The sequence below is a fragment of the Lipomyces japonicus genome (assembly GCF_038497905.1).
Source record: "Lipomyces japonicus strain CBS 7319 unplaced genomic scaffold V1514scaffold_51, whole genome shotgun sequence".
NCBI classification, from domain to species: domain Eukaryota; kingdom Fungi; phylum Ascomycota; class Lipomycetes; order Lipomycetales; family Lipomycetaceae; genus Lipomyces; species Lipomyces japonicus.
This window is the reverse complement of record NW_027117863.1, coordinates 47800-67203: the sequence shown is the minus strand read 5'-3', so window position 1 is coordinate 67203 and position 19404 is coordinate 47800. Positions and strand designations below refer to the sequence as shown.

General features: G+C 42.4%; 10 protein-coding genes across 10 annotated transcripts; 5 read left to right on the top strand and 5 right to left on the bottom strand.

Moving 5' to 3' along the window:
* Nucleotides 1-154: 154 nt before the first annotated feature.
* Nucleotides 155-2139, bottom strand: V1514DRAFT_336645 (Metalloenzyme, LuxS/M16 peptidase-like protein). Its single transcript, XM_066928572.1, has 3 exons — nt 1885-2139; nt 1490-1693; nt 155-1429 (listed from the first exon to the last, which is right to left on the bottom strand). The coding sequence occupies exons 1-3, from the start codon at nt 2035-2037 to the stop codon at nt 353-355; spliced, it is 1434 nt and encodes a 477-aa protein (XP_066781411.1). The 5' UTR covers nt 2038-2139; the 3' UTR covers nt 155-352.
* Nucleotides 2140-2293: 154 nt separating this feature from the next.
* On the top strand, nt 2294-3273 carry V1514DRAFT_336644 (CybS-domain-containing protein). Its single transcript, XM_066928571.1, has 3 exons — nt 2294-2562; nt 2627-2644; nt 2750-3273. Exons 1-3 carry the CDS (start codon nt 2400-2402, stop codon nt 3112-3114), a joined length of 546 nt encoding a protein of 181 aa, XP_066781410.1. The 5' UTR covers nt 2294-2399; the 3' UTR covers nt 3115-3273.
* A 1229-nt stretch (nt 3274-4502) lies between these two features.
* On the top strand, nt 4503-5769 carry V1514DRAFT_336639 (mitochondrial 37S ribosomal protein mS35). The gene has a single exon (XM_066928570.1). It carries the CDS (start codon nt 4551-4553, stop codon nt 5592-5594), a length of 1044 nt encoding a protein of 347 aa, XP_066781409.1. The 5' UTR covers nt 4503-4550; the 3' UTR covers nt 5595-5769.
* V1514DRAFT_298307 (uncharacterized protein) lies at nt 5644-6942 on the bottom strand. The gene is made up of 4 exons (XM_066925481.1): nt 6805-6942; nt 6638-6735; nt 6213-6582; nt 5644-6150 (listed from the first exon to the last, which is right to left on the bottom strand). Exons 1-4 carry the CDS (start codon nt 6815-6817, stop codon nt 5798-5800), a joined length of 834 nt encoding a protein of 277 aa, XP_066781408.1. The 5' UTR covers nt 6818-6942; the 3' UTR covers nt 5644-5797.
* Nucleotides 6943-7192: 250 nt separating this feature from the next.
* V1514DRAFT_336634 (uncharacterized protein) lies at nt 7193-8805 on the bottom strand. Its single transcript, XM_066928569.1, has one exon. It carries the CDS (start codon nt 8712-8714, stop codon nt 7377-7379), a length of 1338 nt encoding a protein of 445 aa, XP_066781407.1. The 5' UTR covers nt 8715-8805; the 3' UTR covers nt 7193-7376.
* Nucleotides 8806-9034: 229 nt separating this feature from the next.
* Nucleotides 9035-11191, bottom strand: V1514DRAFT_354238 (uncharacterized protein). Its single transcript, XM_066929582.1, has 7 exons — nt 10783-11191; nt 10659-10712; nt 10419-10566; nt 10141-10335; nt 9795-10061; nt 9649-9735; nt 9035-9577 (listed from the first exon to the last, which is right to left on the bottom strand). The coding sequence occupies exons 1-7, from the start codon at nt 10978-10980 to the stop codon at nt 9453-9455; spliced, it is 1074 nt and encodes a 357-aa protein (XP_066781406.1). The 5' UTR covers nt 10981-11191; the 3' UTR covers nt 9035-9452.
* Nucleotides 11176-13130, bottom strand: V1514DRAFT_364457 (uncharacterized protein). The gene is made up of 6 exons (XM_066929787.1): nt 12873-13130; nt 12709-12802; nt 12570-12646; nt 12320-12506; nt 12119-12260; nt 11176-12035 (listed from the first exon to the last, which is right to left on the bottom strand). The coding sequence occupies exons 1-6, from the start codon at nt 12925-12927 to the stop codon at nt 11451-11453; spliced, it is 1140 nt and encodes a 379-aa protein (XP_066781405.1). The 5' UTR covers nt 12928-13130; the 3' UTR covers nt 11176-11450.
* A 101-nt stretch (nt 13131-13231) lies between these two features.
* Nucleotides 13232-14703, top strand: V1514DRAFT_298296 (uncharacterized protein). The gene is made up of 2 exons (XM_066925480.1): nt 13232-13498; nt 13568-14703. Exons 1-2 carry the CDS (start codon nt 13380-13382, stop codon nt 14610-14612), a joined length of 1164 nt encoding a protein of 387 aa, XP_066781404.1. The 5' UTR covers nt 13232-13379; the 3' UTR covers nt 14613-14703.
* A 491-nt stretch (nt 14704-15194) lies between these two features.
* V1514DRAFT_285136 (mitochondrial biogenesis AIM24-domain-containing protein) lies at nt 15195-16415 on the top strand (the record flags this gene model as incomplete). Its single annotated transcript, XM_066925159.1, has 4 exons — nt 15195-15305; nt 15359-15430; nt 15516-15689; nt 15765-16415. Coding segments are annotated over 4 exons (1008 nt in total), but the record flags the coding sequence as incomplete, so codon positions are not given.
* A 1082-nt stretch (nt 16416-17497) lies between these two features.
* V1514DRAFT_285169 (P-loop containing nucleoside triphosphate hydrolase protein) lies at nt 17498-19404 on the top strand (the record flags this gene model as incomplete). The annotated part of the gene is made up of 4 exons (XM_066925162.1): nt 17498-17833; nt 17900-18943; nt 19042-19162; nt 19223-19404. 4 exons carry the CDS (start codon nt 17498-17500, stop codon nt 19402-19404), a joined length of 1683 nt encoding a protein of 560 aa, XP_066781402.1.

The following is a 19404-nucleotide window of genomic DNA, read 5'->3' as shown; positions in this document are numbered from 1 at the left end:
TTTTTGATGATCAATTCAAAACAAACTTCCATCTTTTAACTATTTGTGACCTCCTTTTAAATAGGGTTAGGTGTTGATGTATTTTGTTTTTATCGACTTTTTCCTTCGCATCTTTTTAAACGATGATTTACGTACGGTAAATAAAAAAAAGTAATAATAAAAATAAATGTTATATTTAATGTAAATGTTGATGATGTATTTTTTTTCTTCTTTCTCAATTACACTGAAGTAAATTTTTTTAAAAAAAAAAAAAAAAAAAAAAAATACGTTTTGTTTCTCGTCTAAACACCGTTGTGAAAGTCCCAAGCCCATATAAGTTATATTTATTTCTCTTTTAATTTATTTTCTTTGTTTACCAACGGAGAGAAGCAGTCTGATTTCTTAAACGGTTATAATCCAACAATCCTTCAACCGACCCAAACGCGGCCACGGCAATGTCCTTATCCCAAAGGTACTTCTGGGCAAAGTTTTGCACGTCAGTAACCGTGATGGCATCCACGATCCGTTCAATCTCGGAAGCTGAGATGCGACGGCCGGTGGTGACAAGCTGGCGGCCAATGTCTTCAGCCACGGCGGTGGTACCATCAAGCGACAGCAATAACGAAGCCTTAAGTTGAGCCTTGGCGCGTTCGACCTCGGCTTCGGAAACTGAGGTTGACAAGCGGCGCCATTCGTTAAAAGCGAAATGGGTCAGGTCATCGATGCCGGTCAAGTTCTGGGTAATGAAGTAAATACCCCAAAGACCGGTGTCGGAGTACGAGGTCGAAAACGACGTGAACGAGTTTGCCAGGTTGTTTTGCGACACGACGGCGGACAACTTGTTGCCCAAGAACGAGCCCGAGCCCAGGCTGCGGTCCCAGTTGCCAATGATGGCCTGCGCGACCAAGGCAGGGTAGTAATCCGGATCCTTCCATGACACGCCTTCGAACGCGATGGCAATGTGAGCAAACGGAACTTCGTCATCACGAATGCGCACGTCCGAGCCAACAAACTGGGGCTTGCTGGTTCGTGGAGAGCCAATGGGAACCGGCGACGAAGACACGGGCAGGGAAGAAAAATGCTTCTCAGCCAGGGCAACCAATTCGTCATGATTGACGGCACCGGTGCCGACGAGGACCAACCGGTCACTGGTATAATTCGTCTTGATGTAGTTGGTCAAATCATCCCTGGTGATGCTCAAAATATTCTCCTTTGGCCCAAGAATGGTGCGACCGAGTGGCTGGGCCTGAAAGGCAACCGCGTGCAAATGATCGAACACGACCTCTTCGTATTGCTTCTCGACCTCCTCAGCTTCACGAAGAATCACGTCTCGCTCGCGGTCGATCGCGGATTGGTCAAGCTTGGAATTCTGAAGAATATCGGCAAGGATCTCGACCGTCTTGGGAACATCGGACTTGAAGGACTTGGCATAGTACACCGTGTTCTCACGCTAAACATTAAAAAAGCGTAAGATAAATAAAAGTAAAAGAAAAAAAGTAATGGTACTCACGGAAGTGTAGGCGTTAAGATGAGCCCCAAGGTTTTCAATCTCGACTTCGAGTTGCTGCTGAGTGCGACTGTTGGTGCCCTTGAATGCCAAATGTTCAAGGAAGTGAGCCGTGCCGTTGTTGGCCTCGGTCTCAGCACGAGAGCCAGCATCGATCCAAACACCGACAGTAGCAGTCTGTGCGTAAGGAAATTCCTCAGTAGCAATCTGTAAAAAAACGACCAAAAAAAATACAAAATTGGGTTAGTAATTTGCACGCTTTGATGGTAATGATGATTCGTCATGCCACTTTTTTTTTTGCCAGCGCAATCCATTAAACAGAACCCATGCCAAAACCAAGGGTAATAATCAATTGATTTTATGACATTTTAAAAGTAAATTGCTGACTGGAAACGTACCGTGAATCCGTTCCTCAAGGTGGTGAACTTGGTGTTGCTGGCAGCAGGCGTGGCCAGGAAGCGGGCAAAAGCTCTCGGAGCGGCCGCCCTGGTGGTCCGTCTAATGGCCGTTCGGGAAGCAGCCGAACGAAAAAGAACAGCAGAAACAGGCATTGCTGATATTTGAGCGGCTAAGATTGAAGGGATGAAAGTTGGCAAAAAAAAAAAGAATATTGCTGAAGGAAAGAATGTTTTTTCTTTGGGCCAGTCTCAGTTTTGGGTATTTTTTGAACCCGAACAAGCAAACCAGCGCCAGCCAATCACGGCCGGCCTGAATTGATATGCAAGCCAGTCAAGGTAGGGTAAGTTCGGCCCTGTGCCCCGCCAAAACGAAGACAATCTACAATAATAAAAAATAATACAAGTTACACCATTGGATCCGACAGCGACTCCGAATTACAATCCTTGTCTTGTTTGTGCTTCACTGCTTCTAGAACCCGCATATTTTTCAAGTTTTTATATTCATATTCATCATCATGGCCGCTGTTCGCTCTGCTTTCGCTCGGCCGTCATGCCTGGCACTGAACTCGTTTAAGCCCGCATTCGCCCGCTCGACCTTCCGTCCGGTTGCCGGTCCTGCTGGTGGTGCTGCTGCCGTTCGACATCTCGGCATCCCACCCATCATTGCTCAGCCTCCCGGTGCGTGAAATAACATAATTGAAAACTTTTGTTGTAATGTTGCTAACCGAATAATTTCGTTCAGGTGGAATTATTGGAAATGGTAATATATATATGCCCCGGCATATCCGGTCGTGCCGACTTTAATAATTTTTTTTTGTTTTTGTTTCTGTTTGGTTTTGTCATGCTAATATACGGAGCTATCTAGCTAATGACGCTGTCAAGGTCCCACCCGCAGATCGATTCCACGGTTCATACCATTGGTCGTTTGAGCGCTTGCTCGCGGTCGGCCTCGTACCGCTCGTGGCCGCCCCGTTTGCTGCCGGCACGGCGCTATCACCAATTTTCGACTCGGTCCTGATCGGCACCACCTTGCTGCACTCGGTGGTTGGCTTCCAATCTTGCATTATCGATTACATTCCGCTTCGCGAATTCGGCATCGTGCACAAGGTCTCGTTGTGGCTGCTATACGTCGGATCCGCTGTGACCGCTTACGGGTTCTACAAGTTCGAAACTGAAGATGTCGGTCTCACTGGTGCGATACACAATATCTGGACAGCCGAGGAGAAATAAGGTAGGAGAATATTTGAAAGAAGCAAACAAAAAGGAATAGTTTAATACATAATAAATGTTTATATGACAATTTCAATTATGCGTATGCATTTAGTATACTAGTTCCATCAACTTGTGAAATAATTCTGCCAATTGACAAATTATAATTATGAATTATATAGACCTTGTTATTAAAAAAAGAGAATAAAATAAAAAATAAAAAATCTGCAGAGGCTGGCGTCGAACCCCGGCATTTGTTCGATCTTGCCCTCTAGATTGACTTTTTCACCTTTAATTGAAATTGCTGTTTGTCGCAGTGGTTATTCTTAGTTGCCTTTCCTTAATCGCGAGTACCCGCATATTGAGCGTGACGAAAAAGTTTCCACCGTCGGGTCGTCTGTGTCATGCGGGCGTTGCGGTTGTGTCGCATTTATCGAACGTGTTTCGGTTTTTATCGCACAACTGCGTAAAATTCTGATGTTATAAGCGGGTGGGAAATTCGGTGCAGTAATAATCTCCCCGGCCGCGAGGCGGCTGGTCAAAAAAAGCTCGTGCTTGTGATTTCCTGATTTGTTGTGTGTCACGTGCCGGGCACCGAGGGTTTTAGGTTTTCATTTATAGCACGGCAGGCTTGTTTTGACGGTCGTCGGTATCCTTACCGAAGTGGGCACGGCCTGAAGCTGTTGAACGTTTCTTCCGGTGACGTAATTCGTTATGTCATTAGAAAAAGCGATCCGGCTTGTCCCCCAGTCGACCCGGGCGTAGTGATTGCAGCTACTTCCGTCCTGAGTCCCGTGATCATCACTGTATAGGTGGTGAGGCATGAGGTGCCCGTGTATTGTGCGAGGGCCTGGCGCGGAAGCGTCTGCGGAGTCAGCAGAAAAAGCTTTCGTTAGCAAAGCCCTATCCCTCTTATAATAGGGGTCGATTAGGGTTTTGTTGGAATCGGCTCTGCTTGGACGGGCGCCTTAATTTAATTCTGGGTTTATTCCTCCGGGGTTTTTAAGGTGTGCAAAAATGATAAAATGGCGGACTTCGTCACCCGAGTTTGAACAAGGCAAGGGCTGGCGGGGGTTCCGTGTTGCTAAAGTAATTAGCTGAAGTGCAATTCGCGATCAGTCCAAATTCAAGTCACAGTTGTGATTTGGGATTGAACCCGATACCGATTATCCAGGGAAGGCAACTATGAAATTTTTTTTTTTTTTAATTTGCTTTTCAAGAAATTAGATTATGACGAGCTTGCGAATAGGTAATAATAGTAAACACCAAAAAAAAAACCAACCCATGTGTATTACCTAATCTGTTAGTCAATAGAGCAGCAAGTAGCCGGCGTGCCCTAACCCATTGCTGGTTGGATTTTTCGTCCGAGAAAAAGGACGCAGGGAATATAGAGTGAATTCAGTGCTACGTTTTTTTTTTTAATTTGGTCAGTAATACAATATACGGTTATTCAAATAATGGCATCATTATTAATACGGCAATGTGCTCGCACGCAACCTGCCAGTACAAGTAATTGTTTGCTCAACAAAGCCAGGTCGCATGCGATCAGCAACAACAAGCCATCCGGATCGTTGTCGTGCAATTTTACCACCACGAGTGCCAGCAAGAATTCAGATGCGGTCAATGATACGACATCTTCGATTCCGTCAAATTTGTTGCCCACCGATAAGGGCAAATCGGTTGAAAATGCTGAATTTGTGGATGTTTTCTTTCTAAAGAAGCGGCAACAACAACAAGACGTCGAAGCAAGCCCGGTTTTCAGAGGCGTAAACCCTCTTGCAAATTCGGTGTCGGTTTTGAAACGATCACCAGACACGCAAGCAAATTTGGAAACATTTTTGGCCAAGTATGCCGAATTTGAAAAAAGGGATGCGGACCGGTTTGATGAGGACGCGTTGGTACCAGAATTTGAAGGTGATGACGTGCCAGAAAAAGGTCATTTAAAATTAGAAGAACATCGTCGCAAGAGATTATATAACCGAGTGGCGGCATGGGAATTACCTGCGCTTCGTCAATATGCCACCAAGTTTGTCAAGCCAAGCCGGGACGACATTTTCCAATTTAAATATGCCACGTTTATGGGTCAAAGCCACAAGGCTGAACGGAAAGTGACCGTGTCGTTTAAAGTATCGGACGTGGCCAACGTCTTTTTTCCGGTTAACAACTCATCCGATCAATCTCAGGTTGATGATCAACAGAAACGGATTCACAAGCTTAAATTATTAGCCAGGGAAAGATACAACCCGGATACGGACGTGATTCACATGGATGGTCAAAATTTCCCCAATTCGGTTCAAAATAAGAAATTTTTGGTGGACACAATCAAACGGTTAATCATTGAATCTCGTGACATCTCAACCGAATCTTTTGCTGACATTGCACTTGATACCAGGCATGTCAAGGTTAAAAAAGTTTTAAACAAGGATTTAAGATTTCCTGTTGAATGGAATCGGCCACAAGATTCACCATTGTATATCGTGCCTGAACCGGTTATCAAATGAAGATAAATTGTTTTTGTTAAAACAAATCAACAAAAAAAAAAAAAAAGACATGCAAACAGTAGGCTAAGCAACAAAAAAATTTGGTTTTAAATTTTTTTTTTTTTTGTACATATCTTTATACAGTGTTTATTTAATTTCGCAATAAATTAAAATAGAAATTCTGTTATTACAAAAATCTGGAAACATGATTGAAATGATCAATCCTACTCGATATCCATTGGCACTTCGTCTTCCGATGCAGTGTTGCTTGCCACTTCAACTACTGGCTCCTCAACATGTCTGTCGTCATTTGCTGTTGCCGTTATTGTTTCTGCATCATATACATTAGTAGTAATCACACCACGAGTCGTCTCTGTTGTTGTTGGTCCATCCTGAAGTACGTTATTGTTACGATCACGATCGAGGTCTTGGCCGTTCGGTTCCGGCTCAGTCACTGATGTTATCAAGTCATTGTTGGAGTCTAATTGATCATGTTCATTGTTTATTATTTCTTCGTCTTCTGGTGGCGGCGTGCCTGTATCAATCAACCACGAAATCGGACTCAAAATAACCATCTCTGTTTTTAGTTAAAAATCAAAAAGTGCCAGAGAAATTTTGATGCAAGCCTGCAAAACTCACCATTATTTGATGCTTGCAAGTACGTACCTGCGATTGCATCGCCGTTCCCATTAACAATGTGATCATGACCGGTCGTCCCAGTGACCGTGTTCGTGTCCGGTAATTGGAAATCAGTCGTTCGTGATGTCACGCTGAGCACGCGTTCCAACGCGCGCAGGTACTTGTCCCTCGAACCTGACAGCTCACGACCACCACCGCTGCTGCTGCTGCTGTTGCCGTAATGCCGTTGTGGGTATAAAATTAATTCTGCCAATCGCTGCAATGTAAACGGTGGCGCGTCGTCAAATATGTCATTAAACGTGTCAATCAGGCCTGCCAGATAAATCCGTTGCTCATTTGTTGGTGCCGGTGTAAACTCATGGTTTGATATCTATCGTTGTTAGACACAAATTTAAAAACAACAACACCAACAATAACAATAATACCTTTTCAATATTTGATACAAGAAATGTTCTAAACAATGTCCAATCCGCAGTTTCATCAAACTGGCCTGATGCTGCTGCTTCAGTCAAGAGCGTTTCATCTATTAATTCCAACTTTATTAGTCCTTCATATTCAAGATCAAAAAAAGAAAAAAAAAATTACTTCATACTGGATTTCACCATGTTCTGTGAACTTTTTTTTTTTTTTAAAAATTTATTTCGGCTTATTTATATGTTATTTTTCCTTTTCATTTTTTCTTTAATCTTTTTTTTTTGTCTGTTGTTTTAATTGGAAACGGTAAGAGTTGGTAGATTGAACCCTCCCCATTACGAAACTTTGAATTCCATATACGGCGGGTGATGGATAAGGGTAAGTTCATTTTCCGGACCAATATATAACAACGTGTATTTTTGACTCAATATTTCAACCCAGTTTTTATGGTATTAGATGTATATTTAATTACGTATCCAACTGTCAATTAATCGGTATTTTAAATGCTTGAGTGTTGGGTTTACTATTTATTGGAGTTTGAAATTGTCATTACTTTATTGGCAAAAGCATGACCAAAGGCAAACAACACATGTAGATTAATATATTACATTCTAGACGTAGCAAGATGTAGCAATTGGTAATAACAAGTTTATACATCATTAGAATACATTATCATTAAAAAAAAAAAAAAAGAACCTTCCAAAAAATGTTTATGTTGCCAACAAATTCTCTCTAAACACCAACCCATGTTCATGCAAGCAGAGCTAGCAAAAGTCTTTCATAATCACCTGAAGTTTCTCCTTTAATTCTTGACAACAGGTCTCGCTGGTATGTCTGCCTGTATGCCAATTTGATCTGATGCACCAACGATGGATCCCAATGATACTTAACGACCCGTTCAATTAGCAACGAGTCCTTCGTGCCGATGCCGGCCATGCATGCTTCCAACATTTCAGCGTATAGCATGGGCCGGTTAACCGCACTTTTGACAATGTACAACAACGCTTTCTTCATGTGACCCGAAAACTCGCTCTCGATCACGGCCACCAATTTTTTCTTGTACCGGTTGTGATATTGCTGCGCAATCTCTCGAATTTGAGCGTCCGACCTGCTGGTCAAGATGGAACACACAAAGATCTCATCCGTTCCCGCGCGACCTTGAGTGGCTTGATACAGGTCCTGCACGTCCGTGGCAATCCGGTTATGATCGAACGGAATCCATTCTTCCTGCCTGGTGGCTGACAACACCATGGCAAACAAGCGTTTGGTCTTCATGGACAAGTCATCACTAACTTGTTGTTCCAAGCTCTTGTTGTATCGTTGCCGGTATAATCCCTTGATCGCGTTTAGTTCCGTGTTTGTGCGCGCGAGCACAACGTCGTTCAGTACGTTTTCGTTCGTACCGGCGCCATCTAATGCGGCGTGCACGTTGGCCACGTCAGCACCGAGCGGACCGGCAATCAATAATTTTAAACCAGACTCAAAATTTCCTCTGGTTTCTTTTTCAATCACCCTGCCCAACGGCTTGCCCCGTACATGTTCAAACTCAGTTTTCAAGATCTCGATCTGGACAGGAGTCTTGCAAGCCAGTACGGAAATTATGGCTTTTTCGTCCGTGCCGAAACCTTTGGTTGCGCGGATCAAGGTTTGCACGTCGCTTGTCGGATTATAATGCGGGTCGCCTCCACCGAACGTGAAGCCAACTGGTTGCTGCGCTTGCAAAGATGATACAGCACTACTGTATGGTGGCTGCTGCTGCTGGTGATTAACTTGATTCCACGCTTGCTGTTGTTGATTTGGATATGTAGAGTATTGAGGAGAAGGTTGATACTGCTGCTGTTGTTGTCCGTATGGCGGCTGTCCTAATAAGGATTGTACATTATTCTGTTGCAGTGGTTGCGGTGAAACTGGACTGTATGCCGGCGGTTGGCCATAGTTGTGCTGCGGTGGTGGTTGACCGTACTGTGACTGTTGTTGGGGTTGATTCCCGTATGAGGCATATGCTTGCTGATTACCATCATACGCTGGCTGCCCGGTAGCGTAACCGGCATTAACATTTACAACTTGCTGATTTGTATATCCCTGCATGTATTGAAAATTGCCTTGCTGCTGCTGCTGTTGTTGTTGGTGATCGAACTGATTGGACGTAGACGAGTGTTGATAAAACGGATTACTAGCGGTAAAATTATTGTTATTATTATTATTATTGTTATTATTATTAGTATGATTGTACGACATGATTATGCACTCTGTCCGGTTTGCTTTATATATTTTCAAAATCGAATTCTTCGCAGGCAGTGCAGGCAGTGCAGTGGCTTTTTTTTTGTTTTGTTTCCCTGGTTGACTCGTGATTTGTTCAGCCTGTTGACGTCGCGAGGCGCAGGTACGAGTTTTTTAAGTTTTGAGGCGCAGGCGGGCAGTGCGCAAAAGCAAAAAAGCAAAACGCTTAAATGCGTTGCTGCCTTTTATGTGCGAAGTAATTGATCATTAAATCCTGTAACTTATCTCTGTAGCATTGGACCAGTTCCTGGCAACTTAATAATTACTTACAGCTTACGCTAAGACAACGTGGACTCTTCCTGCTGGCTGACAAGATAAAAACATTCAACGAAAAAAATGAAAATATACCCAAAATAATCCCAATTCATGAAAAGACGTTCACATACATGTATATATAGCAACCCAAAAAAAAACAAAACCAAAAAAAAAAAATCGTTTTTCTTTTTTCCTTTCTCTGACATCAACCTTTCGTTTTTTAAAATGACCCAAACAACAAAAACATTACCAAACAAAAAATAAAAAATTTAATTCATTAGATTCAATTCGTTAATCAAGCGTCATTCGTCGCTTGAGAGGAGATAATGGTGATACGCTGTTAATCTCTTCAAGTTCGATTTTTTCTGGACTGTTTATTGCTTGTCGTTGACGTAATCTTTTTGATGTTGATACAACTAATTTTTTTTTTTTTTAAGGATTAGTTTAAAAAATTATCGAATAATTAAAAAACATGTGAAAAACTTACCGTATTGCTTTAATCCCTTGTCGAAATTTGATGCGCAAATAATAATGTTGATAATCGTAATCACGATAAGAAATAATGTAATAACCGCTGTTTGACACATTGTCAGTTCCAAATTTTTTTTTTTTTCCTGACGGAAAACAACTTACCAAACACGGTCAAACTTTTGCGGGCTGCCACGTATTTAAAACTCTGACTAGGTTGGTACATGCGTACGAGTTTAAACAAAAAATATGCCATGCCAGCGAAAAAGAAAAATATTGACAATGAGGTGCCATATTTTAATTCATGCCGAACGGAAAGTTGGGATAAATATAATATCAAAATAGTGGCCGGAATGACGGCGATCGTGAGTCCGAATTCGACATCCTTGGTGTTTAAAACAATAACAATAAATTGAATAGTAAATCCAAGGACTGCAGTAATAATAATCCTTACGTTAGCTGACACTGGAATCCAAAAAAAAAAAAAATAAATCATAAGTGTTCAACTTACAAAAGAAAAAATCCAACTTGAGTAAAGTAATGAATATTTGAAAATAAAGATATCGCTGCTTCATTCTCAGGTCGGCACCTATTTGCTTATAAATTGACCAACCAAATTCATTGTAAAGCTTGACAGTTATGTATGCCATGACAAACCCTGCAAACCCAATAACGGCGATAACAGCAATAAGAAATGGCATGATGTCTATAATTTAAAGTAGCAATAGAAAATAATTAGAGCATGAAACAAGTACAATTAAAAAAAAGATTTCAAATTGAATCACGTACCACCCCATGCTTCGCCGTCCAAAACGTAGGAATTCGAATCGCTAATCAAGCGCAGTGCTGAAAGTACTTCTGCTGCTTGCTTCAATTGCTCGTATTGAATTCCGGCATATACTAGTACCGCGGTATTAAATAGACAAATGCCAATGCACTATTTTTTTTTTTCAATTAGTTTAATTGGTCATGAAATTGAGTGATGCAAGCAAGTAGTTCACCCGCATTGCGAAAGGCGAACACACGTACCTGAATGGTATTCTTTAACCGTAACGCATCCCATGAGAGTACCAACTTGTAAACCTGACAAAAAACAAGCAAGCCCGTTAATATGAAATCCTCCTTTTCATTTAAAACCACACCCAACACTGACCTCGGCAAAGATGAATAATGCCAAATATGTTGGAATCCCGCCCGTGTTTGAATTTTTCCTTTGCTCGGCATCAATATTGGCATTAATATTGGCCTCAAACTTGCCAAACACGTAACCTTCGAGCGCGAGCACGACCACGGCTTCAATGACAACAACCGATAAAAAAGAAATGCTCCAATGCGTGCGTGGCAAGTACATTTCACTGCAGGTTCAGGACTATATGATGGAACCGTACCGAATTCTGAAACACTAGCAACCTGGCTTACTGCTGGCAATGGGTTCAGCAACAAAAAAATAAATAAATAAACTCGATGCAAGTAATATTGAATGAATGGTCTTTTCTTATTCGTTCGTGTCGCTTCCAAGTAGCTGAATTTTAGAAAAATTGATAAAAAGAGGTGGCTGACCGTCCGCTTTCGCGTATAAATTAAAGCTATAATAAAGTTACTTTTAAATTAAATTGGTTCCTCTCCCAAGCCACAGCACAGCCACACGCTTGCGTTTACGTTTACGTCTACAATTCGTTTAAGAGGCAAAAACATGCTTCTATCCTATAAAATTAACAAAATGACTAAATAAATACTCCCGCCCAATTCATCGTCTGCTTCTTGCGTTGTGCCAACCGCATAATCCTGCCCTCTAATGCGTCTTTTTTTTTCTTCTTTCCCTTAACGGGCCACGTGAATAAATTCACGTTCTCTCTTGGACTCGGCGAGCGAGCCGGACTCGACATCCTGGAACAAATTCGAACGCAGGTACTTGACGTACGTGCCAACGTATTCATTGTATCTCTGCGGTTTAATTCCCAGATCAGCAAACGTCAGCGAGTGTTTGGGCACGACCTGATCTTGTGATAATCGCTCGACCTGGTCAGCAGACCCGACGGGCCACCAAAGCACCTTGTTGAGCGCATCACTGACGGACGCGTACACCGACTTGGGAATGTTAAATGTCTTGTACTCCTTGAACGCTTCGCGCTCGCATGCCCGGATAAGCTGCCTCCACGACGTCACGTCTGGCCCAAACAACTCGTATGTCTTGCCAGTAGTCGAATCATCAAACCCAATCTTGTGTAATGCCGACACGAGATCTTCAACATGAACCGGTTGGAACGTGTTCTGGCCCTCGTTAACGGTAAAGTGAGGCCATCCGATAATGCGACGAACAACACGATCTTCCCATCCGATAACTGGTGCGGGTCGAACAATCGTGGCATGAGGAACAATCTCTTTGGCGACTTGCTCTGCTTCGTACTGTAATTACGACATTTACCTGTTAGCGTTTTCCTTCTTAAATCGACTTCTGCCTTGAAAAAAAAAATAATAAAATAAAATACCTTAGTCCTCCAAAATTCAGAAGTTGAATCCGGGCTGGCATTATATGATGAGACTTGAATGAATCTGTCAACGTTGTACTTGGCAACTGCATTGGCGATACGTCTAGTAGCCTCGACGTTGATGTCGTAATAGTCAAAAAGCCTTTGGTGCGCAAACAAGATTAGTCTCTATTTCTGTGTTTTAAAAATCTTTCAACATACTTTGTAGAGTATTCACGTCCAATCAAATTGTACACAATGTCTGAATTCTTAACCGCGTCTTCTATCGATTGCAAATTTCTGAGATCAAACTCGACAAAGTTAACCACGCCGAGATCACCGGTAACTTTAAGAAACCTCTTGGCAATTTCTTCTCGGTAAGGTGTGACGACGATAGTACCATTCTTTGCTATATTCTAATATTAATTTGAAATTCTTTTTTCCTTTATATATGTAGGGATTAGATTCATACCCAACCGTGATGTGAGATATCTGCCTATAAAACCAGTAGCACCAAAAACAGTGGCCACGTAACCAGACCGGGAAGATCTTTTTTAAACCCCCAGTGTTAAAACAGCCCGTAGCATTAAAAAAAAAATACATTCGCGTACCTGCCACCTGGGCCATGAGCTACCACTGGCTTCCCAGAGAGAGTAACAGCCAAATCATGAGCTGCTCGTGAAGACACAAAACTTTGAACAAGAACTGTCGAAAAAAAACTGTTAACTGCAATTCAAATCTAATAACGCCAGCCATATCAAAGAAAAAATCATACCTCTTCGTTGCACAGCAGGAAGCTGGGTACGAACGGTTGGCGCAATGAAATGCATCTTACAAAATACAATTGAATCTCTAAAACAAATTGTATACAAATATGCTGGTTCTTAAGTTCCCCCTTTTTTTTTTTTTGAAAAAAGGTTTCGTCTTGACCCCGGTTCTTCGGATTCCGTATAGATATTATTTGTCTTTCACTACAAAAGTGCGGTGGTTTTTGTAATGGCTGTGATTGGCAGACCTACCAAGTGCACTTTGCGTGTGCAGTTATGCTGTACCGCATGATGACGTGACACTTATGCTGAGAGCCCGGTAGTAGAATAATAGTATAATGCTCCAAATTGTTCCAAAATGGCCATGATGAATACGATATAGTCGCACTACTCACTTCAGCTTTTACTATTCATCTTTTGTTTTACTCGGGTGCAAGCAAGAGGTGTAGATGCAGTTAGATTATTGGCTTACGGTTTCTGGAATTTAGTATTTATATAGTTTCCCCTTTCACACAATGGCATCAGCAATGGATATAGATCACGACGTGCCGACAATTCTTTCGGTCTTACGAACTGAGGCGCCGCCAGATCTGGCAGGTGATTTTTACACAATGGAAGATTTGTGGGAGAGACGGTTAGTCTTTTTTTTTTAGGCAGGAGTCTGTTTAAATTGGGGCGCATGTACTGATTGCAATTGATCCAGGTTATGGCATCAACTTACCGACGTGCTTGTTGAATTCTTTGAAAACAATGAAAGTGCGCCTTTACGAACTCGAGTGTATACTCAGTTTGTTGGCACGTTCGAATCAAAAATTAATCAGCTCAAGCTTGTATCACTCGGTCTTGCCACGGCGGCCACGTTTGATGAAAAGGAGGAGGCGCTTCGGTTTTTGGAATCACTTGCCCAGAAAGTGAACACGCCTTCATCACAGGACGCGTACGTGTTTGTCAAAATTGAGACCGCACGAGCAAAGTTGTTACTTGGAGAGTTGGATGCTGCTCGGGTTATTATGGATGACGCGTGGAAGATCTTGGACAAGTTTGATTCAGTTGAGTCTGTTATTAACGCCACCTACTACTCGGTCAACTCAGACTACTACAAGGCAAAAGCTGACTTTGGTGCATACTATCGCAACTCATTGCGGTATCTTGCCTGTATTAACGTAGCCGATTTGTCGGTTGCCGCGCAGCGTGAACGCTCGTACGACCTCGCACTTGCTGCTCTCCTTGGCGATAGTATTTACAACTTTGGAGAGCTCTTATTACATCCAATTCTGGATAGCTTGATTGATACCGAGTTTAGCTGGCTGCGGGATGTCTTGTTTGTTATGAACGCTGGCCAGATTGACAAGTTTAACGAATTGCAACCCGGTTTTGCCAAGATCTCGATCCTTCAGGATTCGACCATTTTTTTGTTGGAAAAGATTAGATTAATGGCACTTATTGAGGCCGTGTTTCAACGTCCAGCATCGGATCGGACCTTGTCGTTTGCAACGATCGCAACAGAGACAAAAGTTAAGAACGACGAGGTTGAATATCTGGTCATGAAAGCGCTTAGCTTGGGATTGATTCGAGGATCAATTGATGAGGTTAGTCAACGGGTTACGGTTACCTGGCTTCAGGCACGAATCATGACCAAGGAACAGATTGAGAGCATGAGACTGAGACTGATTGAGTGGGATGACTCGGTCAAGAAGCTTGCAACTTGGGTTGAGAATACTGGAACCGAGGTTTGGGCTGCTTCATGATTGTAGTATAAATTTTAAACCCTTGGTCAATTTATTTTATTAGTACGAGATCAAGCCTGTATTGTTTTGTTAAAATATAGTTTAGTGGTAATGACTTGTAGATTGAAGCTGGCCAATTCTGTAGTGCGCAATATGTTGAATTAATTTTTTGGACGCGGTCAAATCGGATTAAACCAATATAACAGTTATATTTATTTACTCCGCGGTCAAAACCAACAAGACAGTCCTTGCCGCCTACATAGATTTCGATTTTTTTAAGGTTGAAAAAAAATAAATAAATAAAAAAACAGAGAGAACCGTTTTAATGTCATCAATTAAATGGTCATTCCGCACAGTGACTACCGGCTTGCATGCTCAGACCAGGAACGTTGCAGTTGCTAGGACATATGAAGGCATAAGAAGAGCGCACATCACACAAAGCCCGACCGCATCGGTTCCGGTATCGCTTGATGTTTCTGATCTGATACGGTCAATTCCTCAAATTAGCGGTGATGGTCCTTTCCCAGCCAGTATGTGAAAAAAAAAAACAAAAAAAAAACAGCGGGTTGTTGTTGTGGTTAACAAAATAATGTAGCCCCGACTTTTGAAGCTATTGGAACACCTTCCTCGTTGCTTAATGTATCTCTTCCAGCGTCAGCAACACTGTTCACAAGAAGAGGTACTTTGTTAGGCATTAACGGTAAACTAGATAATGTATCAATTTATCGACTACGATGCCTTTTTTTTTGTTACTCTAACCTTATAAGGTCACATCTACCCTATCTGTTCTCAGTCCAACGGTTCGAGCCTTAGTAGGTATCCCGTTTTTATATCAAAAGGTATGAAGGTTTTTTTTTTTTTTTTTTTTTTTTGTGTCTGTCTTACGTCGGTTTGAAGGTCATGGGTTAACCAGCTTATTAATAGATCACAAGCACGACCCCATTAACCGCACTCATAACGTCCAAAAGTTCAACACTTACTACGTTTGCAGTCGTGTCCCTCGATGGCAGGGTTGATTGGACAATTGCTCAACGAAATTCACTTTTAGCCTGGTCAGGTTCAACATTAACGGTTAAACCCAAACTGGTTCCTCATTTGGTAAGTGCTTGAATATTGCTGTTATTTTTTTTTTTTTTTTTTTTTTGGACGGTTAGTTCTAATTTATTAATTTAGAGCTTGTCAAGATGGGGAAATACACTACTTCAAGGAAGAGGTGAAGTTGCTTTGGCTGGCAAGGGCCAGATTTATCAAATCACGTTGCAAGAACGCGAAGAATTTGTCGTGCATCCGTCCAACATCTTGGCGTTCACTTCCAACTTGCCATCACCAAAGCCGGCACCATATAGATTAAGGCACAGCAGGTTGCGATTACAAGTACCGGATTCGATTTTACCATCCAAATTGTTCGATTCCAAATTTTTGCGAGATTTAAAGGCCACAAAATTTGTGCAATTAATTTCCAAATTTTTTTACCGGTTCAAGATTTTGATTCGCAATTCAATCTGGGGTGAGAACTTGTTTGTTAGGTTTTCCGGACCAAGCACGATCTTGATCCAATCCAGATCTGCCAAATTGGCTGATTTAATCCCTGCGTCTGAATTGCGCGAGATTGCGCAGTTGCAACCAGAAGCCTTTGCTCCCCGGTCAAGGTCAGACGTTAACGCCGCGACCGAGACCGGTGTTGTCGAGGTTCAAGAGATTGCGGCAGTAGAACCGACAAAGCCAGCGCAGGCGTCCAACGGTGGTCATCTTAAAGTCGCCAGTGTCGAAGACGGCAAAGTTGTTTTTAAGAGTGTTGATTCATTCAAGGAATTTATCAAGTAGAGCACGTTTATAGGGTTATGTTTTGGAATAGAAGCAAACCGGACCGATTAATATATACACATTCAATTAAAATTTTTTTTTTCATTATCAGCACATCAATTAGAACAATTTGATTATAAATGAAGCCGGCCGTAAGAAACTATTGTTCAAAAATAACAAGAAACTACTCTTCGCGTTGTTGTCCAATGTGCCTGGCACGTGATCGACTGTGACGCAACCTATGGCGTTCAGGCGTCATCTTCCTCTCCGTATCTGGCAAAAGCGCGTCAAATCTTATTAATGCCGAACGTGTAAAACCCGGGTGCAGTTAAAACCAAAACCAACCTCGATTTTTTTTTTTTTTTTTAGCTTTTGGGAGTGATTCAATTGCACTTTGGGCTTGGACGTCTGTCATTTTGGAATACGACGACGACGACGATACCAGTTATGCTAGCGTCTGCCATCCTGCAACCGATAAGGTTGCAGTTGGAAATTAGTTCCAGACGATGCCTGTGCACGATAACGCGAAGTGCAGGTCGAGTTGACCAAGGGATTGCGCATCAGTATGCTAGATGGAAGCCAATTGATGGAACAATGTCGAGGATTTCTAATTCAATTGCTCCGCATTCTCGACAGACAAGCCTATCATGGTCGCGACCGCTGCACCAGACTGCATTCCGCTCCCAGAAAGATGTGCCGAGTCCTGCTGCCACTTCAGACGCAAATGATTCGGCGAAAAAAGAATCAAAAAAGGAAAAAAAGAGTTTGGGAACGGTTGATTTGCTTGGAGAAAAGACGGTCACAGTTCAGGCTCAGAGAAAGGCTGATTGGGCGATTCTTAAGGAAATGGTTAAATACATTTGGCCTAAAGTACGTGATTAAATCAATTTGACAGATGATGCTTGCGCTAATAAGTTTTTTTTAGGGTCATACTTCGACAAAAGTTAGAGTTATAGTTGCTCTTGGGCTACTTCTTGGATCAAAAGTATGTACTGGGGATAGCCAAAAAAAAAAAAAGGAATGCGCTGCTGTTCGCTACTAACACGATTTCTTAGGTTCTCAACGTGCAAGTGCCATTTTACTTCAAAAACATTATTGACAGCATGAATATTGATTGGATAGAAGGAGCTGGCACGGTTGCGACCGTGGCCGGTGCCGCCATTCTCGGATACGGTCTTGCCAGGATTGGTGCCACGTTGCTAGGCGAATTGAGAAACGCAATTTTCGCCAGGGTCGCGCAAACCGCGATTCGAAGCGTGGCGCTTAACGTGTTTCAACATTTGTTAAAGTTGGACCTCAGTTTCCACCTGTCGAGGCAGACCGGTGGCTTGAGCCGAGCTATTGATCGAGGTACGAAAGGCATTAGCTTTGTATTGTCATCAATGATTTTCCATATTCTTCCAATCACATTAGAGATCGGAATGGTGTGCGGAATATTGGTAAGAAATTCCAAGTACGTTGCGTCGGTGATGAATCAAGTTTTGCTTACAAACCCGGGTTTTTAGACATATAATTACGGATTGCCATTCGCGCTGGTTACGATAGGCACAATGGCAGGCTACTCCGTGTTTACGATCAAAACCACTGCTTGGAGAACACAGTTTAGGAAAGATGCAAACAAGGCGGACAATACGGCGGCCACCATTGCTGTTGATTCGCTGATTAATTACGAAGCTGTCAAGTACTTCAACAATGAGCCTTACCAGGCAAAGATTTACGACAACGCGTTGAAGAAATACGAGAGTGCGTCGATTAAGATTGCATCCTCTCTTGCGTTGTTAAATTCGGGACAGAACATAATTTTTTCCAGTGCGCTGACAGGAATAATGTTTATGGCAGCTCATGGTGTTACCTCAGGCACGTTATCGGTTGGCGATCTCGTTCTTGTCAACCAATTGCTGTTTCAATTGTCCGTGCCGTTAAATTTCTTGGGCACCGTGTATCGTGAACTTCGTCAGTCGCTTCTCGACATGGAAACTCTTTTCAATCTTCAGAAAGTCAATGTCAGCATTGTGGACAAGCCAAATGCTCCTCCTCTTCTCTTAAGCAAAGGTGAAATCAAGTTTGAGAATGTCACGTTTGGATATCATCCGGACAGGCCCATCCTGAAGAATGCCACTTTTACGATCCCTGGAGGGCAGAAGTGCGCAGTCGTTGGTCCATCTGGTTCTGGGAAATCAACAATTTTGCGCTTGCTTTTCCGGTTTTATGACATTCAACAAGGACGAATTTTTATTGACGGTCAGGACATTCGTGACGTGAGCTTGGAGGATTTAAGACAAAAGATTGGCGTGGTTCCGCAAGACACGCCGTTGTTCAACGACTCTATTAGGCATAACATCCGATACGGAAGAATGGATGCCACCGATCAAGAGGTTCAAAAAGCTGCCGAGAGAGCAAAGATTGACAAGTTGATTAAAGATTTACCTGACGGGTACGAAACCCGGGTTGGCGAACGCGGCATGATGATTTCCGGTGGCGAGAAGCAGAGACTTGCGGTTTCGAGATTAATTTTGAAGAACGCTCCAATCATGTTTTTTGATGAAGCGGTATGTTTGGATTTTTTTTTTTTTTTTAAAAAGAATAGTACATTTTCAACTGGAATTGTAGGCTTGACTAACGTTTATTATTATTATTTTTTTTTCAGACTTCCGCGTTGGATACTCATACAGAGCAACTTTTGATGCAGAACATAAACAGCATTGTCCGTGAACAGGAACACACTAGTGTGTTTATTGCTCATCGGTTGCGAACAATCCTTGACAGTGGTATGTATCTGAATGAACAATTTCAGGGAAAATGCCGTTTAATGACTTTTTTTTTTTTAGACAAAATTATTGTTCTCAAAGGTGGTAACATGGCAGAGGAAGGCACGCACGGCGACCTTATCAGCAAAAATGGCATTTACGCAGGCATGTGGCGGGCACAGGAAACACTTGAATTGGTGGAGGACGAAGAAAACGCGTTACGAAAGGAGGAAGAGGACATTAAGAGCAAAGCTAACCTGTAG